We start from the raw sequence: 12,202 nt of genomic DNA on the forward strand, positions 1-12,202 counted from the left end.
GGTCGGCCGGGGGTTGGTGGTGGGCCCAGGCGGGCGCAGGGCGCGCGCTGCCGCAAGGGGGAGCCGAGCCGCGCGCAGCGCAGCGAAGCGCGATGCAAACAAACAAGCGCACGCATGCTTGACACACATACGCACGCCTGGTGAACACACACATACGTGTACTTGCATGCACACACACCCTACAAAAGACACACACTCACACACACACACACACACACAAACAAACAGAAACAAACCCATCAAGCGCCCCACAAACCATCTTGCCCCCACCTGTGGACTTTGACCCCCGTTGACCCGTCCACAAACGGCACCGGGTCGAACGTCAGGTTGATGCGCCAGTGGTCAACGGTGATCGACCCCTGGATCACAATGTACCGCGTCGGGCCGCTCCCCGCCGCGCCGCCCGCCGGCGCATCGCACACAAACCAGTCTGCGGGGTACTGCGGCTGAGGCTGCGGCTGCGGCTGCCGCTGGCCGGGCGCCTCGGGCACGCCTGCGTCGAGCGCGGGCGCGGCTGAATGGGCGGCGCCCTGCTGCTCCTGCTCCTGCTGCTGCTCCTGCTGCTGCTGCTGCTGCGGCGGCGCGTGGTGGGCGGCGAAGAGCTGCGTGGCCGCTTGGTGGTCGAGGGCCGGCGCCACGGGCAGAGCGCAGTCGAACGCGGTGCTGCTGCACAGCTGCGCGGCCGCGGGCGCGCCGCCGCTGTCGCCGCGGCCGTCCGAGCTCGCGCGGCTCGCGCGCGACGGCGCGGCCGTGCCGCTGGCGGGGCTCAGCGCCGCGCAGCACGAAGCTGGCACGGGCGCTGCGGCCTCCCCCTCCTCCATCACCGCCATCGCCGACACGACCACCGGCGCGCGCGGGGACATGGGCGCCTGCGCGCCGCCGCCGCCGCTGTACTCGAACCCGCCGTGGAGGCCGGCCGAGCCCTCATCCCAGCAGGTGGCCGCAGGCGCGGCGGCGGCGGCGGCGCCGAGCGGCTCGCGGAGGGGGGCCGACGCCTCGTCCTCAGCCTCCCAGTGCAGCCACTGGTCCCACTGCGGGTGCAGCTGCATTTCGAACAGCGCCTCCGCGTCCCCCTCCGTGTCCCCCGCCCCGACCGCCGCCGCCGGCACCACCCCGCCGCCGCCGCCGGCCGCGTGCCGCAGCGGGGCCGCGGCGCCGCCGTTGGCAGGCAGCGGGCACGCGTAGCCCCCGGCGAGCGCGGCCGCACCAAAGTGCTCGGGGTGCGAGCACGCGACCAGCCGGAGGCCGTGGCGCGACTCCAGCAGGGCGGCGTCATCCACGATCTGGGTGACGTCATACGCGATGTTCGACAGGTCGGCGAGCATGCGCGCGAGGTGGACCTCCTTGCGCGACGCGGTCGTCACAAACTGCGCCAGGCTGGACTGCAGCTGCCCGAGCTGCTCCAGCTGGCGCTGCAGCAGCGCCTCCTGCTCTGCGAGCGCCGCGACGTGCTCCGCGGAGGCCGCGGCGCCATCCGCAGCTGCCGCCGCCGTCGCGGCGTCTCCGCGCTGCTGGTACCCAGCGGGGGCAGCGGCCGCCGCGCCGCCGCCGGAGGGCTCCTCGCTGCTTGGCGCAGCGCACGTGGGGGACGTGGATGCGGGGCCGCCGCCGAAGCCCGCGTCGGCGACGCTGTCGTGGCTCACAGAGCGGAACAGACGGCTGCTGACGCGCTGCAGGGTCTGCAGCGACTGGGACCAGCGTGCGGTGTGCGTCTCGACCATGGTGTTCCACATAGAGACAGCCGAGCTGGCAATCTCCTTGGATTGCCCCCAGAACACGCTCTGCGCCGCCACGGCCGCGGCCTCGGCCGCGGCCGCGGCGCGCTCGGGGCCAGGAGCGCCGCCGCCGCCGGGGGCGCGCGCCTTGGCGCCCGCGAGGCGCTCGGGCTGCGCGGGGCCGGAGAGGACGCCAATGACGCGGACGGCGGGCAGGCGGAAGGGCCCGCGGTACTTCACGCGCACGGTCAGCGTCCCGGTCGGCTTCCACGAGCGCAGGCTGAGCTGGTCCTGTATGTAAGGGGCCGCCAGGTGGAACACCATCCCGGCAGTCCGGCTGCGGGCCTCAGAAAGCCTGCGAGGGCACGTCCCCGGCGGGGCGCGGCGCGGCGGAAGGTTGTATGAGTGAGGTGCAGAATGCGGGGCCCGGGGCGCGGGCCGCGCGCATGCTGGTGCCAATGCTGCCGCCGCGAAGCTGGCGTGCCAGGTTGGCGCCCTAATTGCTCCGCTCGGACCGCTAGCCGGCTGGCCCGCCTGATAATGCGCTTGAAACCTCGCGTTGCTCATCCTCGGCCCAGTGCGGGTCCACGGTGGAGTCACACTCCCAGGGTCAGCGGGGGTGTTGTTCCCCGCTGATGTTAGGCCCAGCGGGGTTCAGCGTGGGCACAACCACCTACCCGCAGACTCAATAGGGTAGTCTCAGAGCGTAGCCACCTCGCCCGCGGGTTTGCTTGGCGCCGGCAGGATTGGCCTGCCCTATGCAAAACTGAGCGTGTTAGGGTGCTTACAAACGCGATGACAACGCGGGCATGACCCTATCAAATGTTTGTCATATGTTGTGGGGCGTAGAAGCGATTTGAGCCGGCCACCATGTGCTACTGTACTCCTACTCAGCAGAGCATGTATCAACGCGTGGTAGCATAAACATACGCAAGAAGATCAGCCACTCTTCTTGTTTGACGTGTCTTACGTATAAAGCAACACCCGATCGTGGAAAGGGTGACCACCGCGATCGATTGCTGATCCTGACCAGTGCCAGGTACCACCGCATACCCTGTGATGATGAGACCCAATGTAATAATGGGATGCCGTGCAAGTTCCTGGAGTGCGTTCGCCCCTCCCCATTGGCGGCGGAGTCGCGGTGGCATCCGTGCAGCGCAGGGCGAACAGCAGCAGCTGTGGATTGAGACCCGAAATCAGGACGTGCTGACGACGGCCATTGAGAGCGGGCATGACACATTTCTGTTTGGGCCGGATATGGACACGGTGGTGAGTGCTTGCGAGGCCAGCACACATCACATAGCAAGCATCCGCAAGCAACACAGCAGCCAGACCGATGCTGAGGAAGTTGAAGAGCGCATTTGAAGAGCGCATGGCTTCGGCCTCAGCTCAAACGCTCACCCGCCAACCCCGCCCATACCACGCAATGTGGCCCCAGCAGCTGGAGCGGTGGCAGGACCTAGCTCGATTCACACCGCTGCGCACGGCTGCGGGCGGGACCATCACGTCAGATGCCGGCGAGCAGGTAAATCTGCGTGTACTCGGGTGTGAATGAGGGCCGCACGATGCATGTTTGGGTTCAACTGCCTGATCATTAGGGCCTGTATGCCGCATGCAGCGCTCATTGAATCCTGCCACCCACATGCCCCAGCCGGCCCAACAGCCGACCATGCACAAAGCTCAGCAACGACCTTAGCAGTGACCCAGCCTTAAGCATGACGACGCTCAGTACAGACGCAAAGGGTCATGATGGAACACAAACACCAATTTTGAAGAAGCCTTTTCACAACCGCCCCTCTGTTCAGGCAACTGCGTGTATGATTATCTGGTGCCATTGCCCCGCTCGCAGGTGGGTGTGCTGGTGCGCGTGGCGGCAAAGGAGGACCTGGCAGCTGCAGAGAAGCTATCCAATTCTGGTGGATTTGTCGTGATGGACTGCGCCGCAGAAGCCTGGAAGGTGGGATTTGACGGCTCATGATGTGCGTTGCTGTGACTTGATGGCGGCGCTCAAAAGAAGGCTGCTGCCCGAGTGCAAGCTGTGGCCGCCTAGTTCGAGGCTGCGCGACTCGACACATGTTTGTTGCAGCGGGGGGCTCTAGCGAAGGCTTGCCTGCCCTGCAAATCAGGCACTTGGTTGTTGGCTGCCATACCAGCCATGCCACTCCACGCCATGCAGACGCAACGGCATGCAATGCGCTGCACTGCGTCGCCAAGCCACATCATGCAAATTAGCAAATGCCATGCCCCGCAATACACTTAAATGCCACGTCACATCATGCAGTGCCATGCAAGCACCGCGCTGCGCCATGCAACGCCTTGCAATGCAACACCATGCGGTTAGGTGATTCCTGCAGAGAACCTGGTGGCCGCATTTCAAGCTGGAAGTGCCAAGCTCATAGGCGCAGCAACATCTGCAGACGATGCACGGGTGATGCTTGAGGGTAGGCGCAGCCACGGCGCGGGCCTGACGCGCGGCTCGGCTCTGCATCACAGCCTGCGAGGGGTGGCGCGCGAGCCGCACAGCGCGTGTCATGGATGTGAATGTATTTTGATGATCGGCAGGGGCCTTAACTGGCAGCTGCTTCTTGCAAGCTGCAAGCGTACCAGATGGTGAGGCTGTCGCCCCGCTGTGGGACGCCCCTCGCCATCCGAAGCGCTGGAGGTTGGGACCGCCGGCGTGCTGCTGCGAACGGAAGACCCCTCAGAGGTGCGCCCCTGCGGCCCCCCGCCCCGCTCATCAGGGTGCTCGCCCTTTGGGCCTCATACTGCGCCTCTGCCGCCCTCAGCCTTGCCACTCCCCTCTATGCCAGCCGAGGGCGCCCGGCTGTGTGCACATTGTTGTCTAGAAGGCTGTCTTGAGAACCCCCAAGCTTATGCACGGCCGGTCGTCTGAATGATGCGCCCCGCCGCTTCATTTCTTGCGCACGACAGGTCAGGAAGATCTCTGGCTACCTGCAGCGCCGCCGCGAGCAGGGCGCCTCGGCGCTCGCGCTGTCACAGGCCACGATCACCCGCGTGTCGCCTGTCGGCATGGCCGACCGCGTGTGCGTCGACCTCGCGAGCATGCTGGCCCCCGGCGAGGGCATGCTGGTCGGCAGCTTCTCGCGGGCGCTGTTCTTGGTGCACTCGGAGGTGAGTGAGGGGTGGCCCGCCCGGCCTGCCTGCCTGCCTGCCTGCCAGCCTACCTGCCCGCCTGCCCACCTGCCTGCCTGCCTGCGTGCCTGCCTGCCTGCTTAGCTGGTTGCCTGCTCAGCTGGCTGGATACTTGCCTCGATGCAGTCTACTTCACATGTTGGTTCACTGGCTGCCAGAGGCCACGTATGGCGTGGAAAATTATGCCCTATCTGAAAGGGGTGGATCGTTCACCCATCCCCCCCCTGGAGCAAGTGGGGACAATTTGCGTGCGCCATGTGCCGCCCCTCACACCCTGTACTGCGAACACTGCTTGCACCCGCAGTGCATGGAGAGCGCATATATAAACAGGTGGGCGGGCGGGAAAGCAAGGCAAGGAGCCCCACCAGTCGCAGACCCACCATATGCACGCCTCTGTCAGGGTCGGTGTGCAGTTCGGCTGCCTGCCAGCAGCGAAATGGCATCCTGCTGAGTCATTGTCCTTGACAAATACACCCGCCAAACCTCTGCACGTGCCCCCAGCCGACCGTTTCGCGTGAACGCCGGCGCGGTGAGTCCTGGGTCGCTCCCCGGTGCCCATTGCAGGGTGCCAGGTGACCGCACCATTACATAATTTCCCATCAGGTTGTACAGGGCTGGGTATACATCCAGCGCACACCGCAGGCTCTGCACTTCTAGATCCCATCTCCTCCCCCCCCCCCCCACAACAGCTCAGCCCCCGCACTGCGCGCCCTGCCAATCACACCGGCACAGGTGCACGCCTACATCATGGTGCCAGGAGGCAAAACCGCCTATTTGTCCGAACTCAAGTCCGGCAGCGAAGTCCTGGTGGCGGACGCGGCGGGCCGCACTCGGACAGCCGTTGTCGGGCGCTGCAAGGTGGAGGCGCGCCCGATGGTTCTTGTTGAGGCGACCTTGCCAGGCGGAGCCGGTGGCACCGTGAGCACGCTGCTGCAGAACGCGGAGACTGTGCGGCTGGTCGGGCGGTCCGGCGGGGATGGCGTCCACGATGGCGAACGAGGCGGCCGCGGCACGAGCGGCGGCGACGGCAGCCACTGGCGAGCCGTCTCTGTGTCCCAGCTGGCGGCTGGTGACAAGGTGCGCCGGTCACAGCCTGTGTGCTCTGAGGTAACGAGGGTCGAACGGGGGTTGCACCGCAAGCCTGGTTACTCGACGGCGCGCTCTGCCCGCTCACACACCAATGTTTTTTGTGCGACCCCCACTTCCCGCTCTCGCACATGCTTAGGTGTTCCTATTGCAACAAGAGGGTGCCCGTCACACAGGCATTGCCATACAAGAGCGCATCAGCGAGCTGTAAATTACATGAGCACTGGCCAATCCGGAAAGAAGGGACAGCTGGTGTTGTCACAACTGCAACTGTGCTGCTGGTTGCTTCAATGGGCACCACGCACTTGATCGCGTGTGCTTGTGTCAGCACGGTGTATATGGGACCTTTTTGGTGAGCATGTCGGGCTGGATAGCGCAACTACCCACCGGCCTCATCCTCTGCGCACCAGGTGCCGCTCTTTCCCCAACTCAGGGGTGAGTAATGCGCGCCGTCCCTTCTGCTAGTCTATAGATTTGGGTGATGCCAACGTCGAATTACGCTTGTGAAGCGTCGTCACTTGCCCAGGCGAACCGTGTCCACCTTGATGATGAGTCAGGACGACCTCCTAGGATGCTAGCAAGCAGTGCGACCACAGAAACGTGCAATTGATGAGGTTAAGCGAATCATGACGTTCTACCAGCGACGCGCAGAAGCCATGATCTGGCCACCTTCTCATAGCTTGGTCCTGAAGGGGGAGTGACTAGGCTCTACATGATACCGCGGGCTGCGGTGGTAGTGCTGGTGGTGTGGCTCACGGTCGTGTCTGGTGAGAGGGCCGGGCCATCCGGGCGCGGCGCGGTGATGCTGAAAGCCAGCCGGGGGCATCGAGTCAAAGATGTGATTTGTTAGGCCCCATTCACGTTGCCAGGCCCCCCGCCGCGTCGAGGCACAGCTGCTCTCAGCGCCCGCAGCACTCGTGAAGTGCACTTGAGCTCACGCCGCGCACATCGCGCACGCGGCGCCGCGCAGTGCTGGCCCCCGCCGCGGCCCAGCAGAAGCAGCAGCAGACAGCGCCCCCGTCGCCAGCCGCCCCGCCCGCCGCAGCCGGCCGCGGCGGCAGAGGCGCGCCGGCCCCGGCGCCCGGGGCGGGCGGCGATGGCCTCCCCCCGATGCCCAGCTGCCCCGGGGTCGTGGGGGGCGTCTGCACGATCCCTTGCCAGCGCGCGCTGTGCGAGTCCCTGGGCGTGTTCTTCAACGCGTCGTACAACGCCTCCAACCCGTGGAACGACACCACCGGCTGGGAGCTCACCCAGACGCTCGGCTGCGCCCGCCTCGTCACGCCGGCCGCCGCCGCGCGCCCCGCGTACTGCCAGTGGCCGGGCATCGCCTGCTGCGGCCCCGCGGACGCGGCGGCGGGGCGCTGTAAAGTGGTGCACGCGATCGCAAACCTGTCGCTGGCGGTTAACCAGGTCAACTGCAGCGTGTCTGACCCGCGGTTCCTCGGGGTGCTCGACCAGCTACACGCGTGCGGCATGGTCGTGCTCAACCTCGAGGCCAACGAAATAGGCGGCGCGCTGCCCCAAGGGCGGCTGGGGCGGCTGACTAACCTCGTGATCTTGGACTTGGGTGAGCGGGCGGCATCACCGCTGCCGCGCCGATGTACGCGTTGGTGCCTCTGGCGCTGCACCCCCAGCGACCAACCGCGAGTGGTGCCGTGTGCGCTCTGGCCAGCAGTGTGAGGAGCAGCGGCGAGCCAACATGCCGCGCCGCGCGGGCATGTGCTGATTTCGCTGGCCCGCGCATGGCACCGTGGATCGCGCCCCCACAACCATCCACCCGAACCGCCCTCAGCCTATCTTGTACGCTTCCTCCTCACCCCAAATTACACTATGTTTTCCCCACCCCCCCAGCCAACAACTGGATTAACGGCACGATACCAGACGACCTGGCCAAGCTCACGCGCCTGCGCCGCCTCGGCCTCGGCACCAACTTTTTGAGCGGCACGATCGGCGACTGGGTGGGCGGCCTGGTCGGGCTAGAGGTCCTGGAGCTTGGCGCCAACAGCGGCGTCAACCCGCCGGACCCGGTGACGGGCGAGGAGCTCGCGGGCATCGTGGGCACGGTGCCGCAGGGCGTGGCGCAGCTGACCAAGCTCGTGGAGCTCAACCTGCAGGTGCGGGGCGCTGGGGGTTGAGAGTTGGGAGGGGCACACGGGCTGTGGCTGGGGAGGTAGGGGCGCCGAGCGCAGGGATTGGGCAGGGAGGAAGGGATGAAATTGGGGGCCGGTCGCCGCGGGCCCGGGGAGCAGCCGGTCTGCATGGTGGAGGGGGGCAGCGGTCGCCGCGACGGCGAGCGCGGGGCGATGAGCGGCAGGGAGTGAGGGCGAGGCGGCCGGGGATGCATGGGGGCGGCAGAGAGAGAACGCGAAAGGAGGCGAGCGGCGGGATGCCTGCGTGGGCCGCAGCCACGCGCTGGGGTTGAGGTGGCAGGAAGGTTGTTTGACGCACTGCACTGGAAGAGCGGAACGTGCGAGACCGTGCATGCTGACCACGTGGCAGCAACAGCAGCGGCAGCAGCGGCCCGACTAGCGATGGCTGCCGCCCGCGCGGCGGCAGCGGCCGCGGCGGAAGGCAGTGGCAGCACTACGGGCGAGCACTGTCGTCTGTGCGTGGGCGCGCGGAGGGCGCTGACTGCAATCCCCGGCAGGAGCTTGCAGCGGGCGGCAGGGCGGGTGTAAGGGCGATGAATCTGCTCTTTTCCTGCTTGGTCCCGCATCTGACCCCCACCCTCCACACGCGGCGCCCGCGTGCCGCGCCGCCTGCAGACAAACGCTCTCAGCGGCACCATCCCGCGGCAGCTCTGCGGCCCCACCACGCGCCTGCGGGTCCTCAACATGCGCAGCAACCGCCTCACCGGCTCGCCGGCCGGCGTGGTCAACTGCACGAAGCTGACTCAGCTGGACTTGTCGATGAATCAGTTCACCGGCAGCGCGCCGGCCACCCAGGTACGCCTGATCCAGCAACTAAACCGCGGGGCCTCGCCCAGCACTCTTGGAGCCACATGCGCGCGCACATGCATCGACGTGTTTGGTCGACTCAGCGGAATGCGTGCGCGAGGGCGCAACAGCACAGGCATGCATTTGCTGGTCCCGCGAACCCTCAGGTCGGCCGTGCGCCCGTGACGGTGCCCCTGCGCCGCCCAACCCTCCCGTGCACCACCACAGGGATGGGAGCAGCTGGTCCAGCTGGCCCTCGGAAACAATAACTTTGAGGGAACCATCCCAGTTGACATTTACTTCGCACCCACCCTCGCCTACCTTGACATCAGCGACAACCGGTGCGCAGTGATCTTGACTTGTGCAGTGATCTTGACTCGATGCCGTCAGTGATTTTGAAAAATGTGGTTGGGTGCCCACAAGGTCACAAAACGCATGCGGCCCAAACTTGAGCTTGCGGTCAATATTTTTGTAAAGCAGGATTGCTGCGAGCCTTGCGGCTCCCCTGGCCTCCGTGCTTTGGTTGCTTATGAGGACTTGTATACAAGGCCAGTCGTGGCCCTGCTATTATTCAATCGCCCCACCCCAGACCCCTGCCCTGGTGTGCCTACTTGAACTTAGTTTGCGTGGCTGCAACTCCACCTCGCACCATTAAACCCCTCCTCAAACCCCAGCATTTATCGCTGACCACCAACCCCAAAGCTCCATCGGACCCTCCCCCTGCTGTGGCCGCTGACCCCCTGCCCCTATCCCCCAACCCCAACCCCACCCCGCAGCCTGACCGGCACCATCAACATCAACATCAACCTCATGACATACCTCACCGAGCTCGACCTGTCACACAACCAATTGTCCGGAGAGGTGCGCGGCACGACCCCCGCCTGCCCGGACGTCCCAACCACCCCCGCCAGCCGGCCCCGGCCACGCGTTGGGCCGCGACGGCTGCTCCCCACCGTCTGGACGGCTCCCCTTTGTGATTCCCCGGCATAAACCACCTGCCTGCCGACCATCCCTGATCTGCGACCCCGGCCGCCCTGCAGTTGGGCCCCGATATTTTTTACCTGCCGCAGCTGTCGCGCCTCAACCTCGCCGGCAACAACTTTGAGGGCACGATCAGCGAGTCTATCGGGTGCGGGCAGCAGCGGGGGATTGGGGACACGGGAGGGGAGGATTTCTTCTGGCATCCAGCTTGCTTTCGCGCAGCGTGGCGCCTAGTTGGGGGTTTGCGACCCAAGTGGAGCTTGTTGTTGACTTTGCACGGGCGACCTTACACATATTTACACACACACTCGCACACACTTGCGCGCACACACACACACACACACTCTTACACAAACAGACACTCACGAACACACACTCAAGCACACACCCTCCCACAATGACACCCGCCCACCCTGCACCCTATTTCTCCATTTACCCCAGGCTAGCGTACAGTTTGACGGAGCTCATGCTGTCCAACAACACAGGACTCATCGGCCCCATGCCCAACGACGCCGCGTTCCTGCGGTGCGGGCCCCGGCGCGCGCGACGGCAACGCACGGCGCACGCCTCAACGCGGCGCCCCGTTTCACCAGGCCGCGGGCGGCCCTGCGCATGGGGCTGAATCGGTTGCGCAGCGCAGCTTTTATGGCGGCCCCAGGAGTGCCTGCAGCGTGGCTGGTGGTGCGTCCCGCAACCACAGAGCACCTGCACATGCAGACTTTTTCTTTCCCCTCGCCCTACACCCCCCCCCCCCCCACACACACACACAAACACCAAAGACAATACTCACACACGCACACACACACACATAGCAGCACACACTTGCGCGCGCACACACACACACACACAGCAGCACACACACACACACATGCGAACACCAACAAACACACACACACACGCACGCGCACACACACATCCATGTACAAACAAACACACTCAAACTCTGACCCACACACCCTGCACACACTCTCATCCGCTCTGACCGCCCCCAGATACCTCCAGCGCCTCAGCGCCACAAAGACAAACATGTCTTGTGTGCCTGCCAAGGAGGTCGTCGCCGCCAAGCGCGCCCGCGAGGCCGCGCTCAACGCCTCGCTCGCGGGCGCGACCGGCGCCGCCGCCGCCGGCGGCTGGTGGCCCAAGTGTAACCCCGAGAAGCGCCTGCCGTGCTTCCTGGAATTTGCGGAGTACGACATCCCCCGCAGCGACAGCAGCAACATGCGCTGCTTCCCCGTCCGCCGCAAGCCGCAGGCGGAGGCGCAGGTGGACTGCAGGACGGGGTCGGCCTTCGGCCTGCTCGACGATGCCGTGCAGGCGGAGCAGCAGCAGTGGGACCTGTCGCCGTCCTACTACCAGTATGCCAACTGCCGCTGCCTCTCCGGCTTCCGGGAGGTCTGGACCCGCAATGGGACCCACCTGGCCTGCGAGGCCAACCCCAAATCGCAGCCGCTGCCGCCGTGGGCATGGGTGTTTGTCGCGCTCGGCGCCGTTCTCGCGGTGTTGGCGGCGGCGATCCTGAGCCTGGGGAGCCGGCTGGTGCTGTTCAGGACGCGATGGGCGCGCGAGATGGAGCTGAAACGGAAGCGGGCCCGGGGGTCGCCAAAGGGCGGCGGCACGATCAGCGTCGTCGTCACCGACATCGAGGGTTACTCAGGTGGGGAGGTGACTCACCGCTCGCGCCCTGCTGAGTTGGCGGCGGCGCGGGCGCACTTGCCTGTGTCGCGGGTTGCGCGTCCTTGCAGCCAGTGTGAGAAGGGCCGCGCGCACGTCACACGAGCGCGTCTGACCATGGCGGAGCGCGCCTGCTTGGAGTGGCCCCCTTGTTGAGGGGCCCGAGGCCGTTGGACGGCTCAGTCGCGGCCGTCCACCACTCAACCGCCACCAACCGCCGTCCCAACCGCCCTCCAACCGTCTGCCCCCAGAGCTGATGAAGACCAGCCCCTCTCTGACGACCAAGGCCCTGAACCTGCACAACGCCGTCCTGAAGAAGGCGGCCCACTTCCACGCGGGCCACGTGTTCGAACAGGAGGGCGACAGCTGGGCGGTGGCGTTCCACGACGCGCAGGACGCGGTGGCCTTCTGCATGCAGGCGCAGCAGGCGCTGCACAAGGTGCGGTCGCACGTGTGCCCCGCACGCGTGTGATGATTGCACGTGCATGTTCGTGTGCGCACACATGTGCGCGCTGCGCGTGCATGCGCATGCTGCTTTTGGGTGCGTGTGCGCATGCGTTGTGTCCAAACGTCGTGAGCTTGTGTGGGTGTGCATACTTTTGTGTGTGTGTGTGTGTCTGTGTGTGTGTGTGTGTGTGTGTGTGTGTGTGTGTGTGTGTG

At 65.8% G+C, this 12,202-nt stretch overlaps 2 protein-coding genes across 2 annotated transcripts; one reads left to right on the forward strand and one right to left on the reverse strand.

Annotated features, from left to right (window-relative positions):
- Positions 1–239: 239 nt before the first annotated feature.
- MNEG_3402 (hypothetical protein) lies at positions 240–2,039 on the reverse strand (the record flags this gene model as incomplete). Its single annotated transcript, XM_014048117.1, has 1 exon — positions 240–2,039. The coding sequence occupies one exon, from the start codon at positions 2,037–2,039 to the stop codon at positions 240–242; it is 1,800 nt and encodes a 599-aa protein (XP_013903571.1).
- Positions 2,040–3,141: 1,102 nt separating this feature from the next.
- On the forward strand, positions 3,142–12,014 carry MNEG_3403 (hypothetical protein; the record flags this gene model as incomplete). The annotated part of the gene is made up of 17 exons (XM_014048118.1): positions 3,142–3,240; positions 3,565–3,672; positions 4,057–4,156; positions 4,370–4,422; positions 4,647–4,847; positions 5,601–5,945; positions 7,116–7,521; positions 7,806–8,068; positions 8,204–8,271; positions 8,454–8,559; positions 8,720–8,899; positions 9,119–9,231; positions 9,667–9,751; positions 9,931–10,019; positions 10,313–10,396; positions 10,864–11,525; positions 11,794–12,014. The coding sequence occupies 17 exons, from the start codon at positions 3,142–3,144 to the stop codon at positions 12,012–12,014; spliced, it is 3,183 nt and encodes a 1,060-aa protein (XP_013903572.1).
- Positions 12,015–12,202: the final 188 nt, after the last annotated feature.

The sequence above is a fragment of the Monoraphidium neglectum genome, assembly GCF_000611645.1.
Source record: "Monoraphidium neglectum strain SAG 48.87 unplaced genomic scaffold scaffold00427, whole genome shotgun sequence".
NCBI lineage: Eukaryota > Viridiplantae > Chlorophyta > Chlorophyceae > Sphaeropleales > Selenastraceae > Monoraphidium > Monoraphidium neglectum.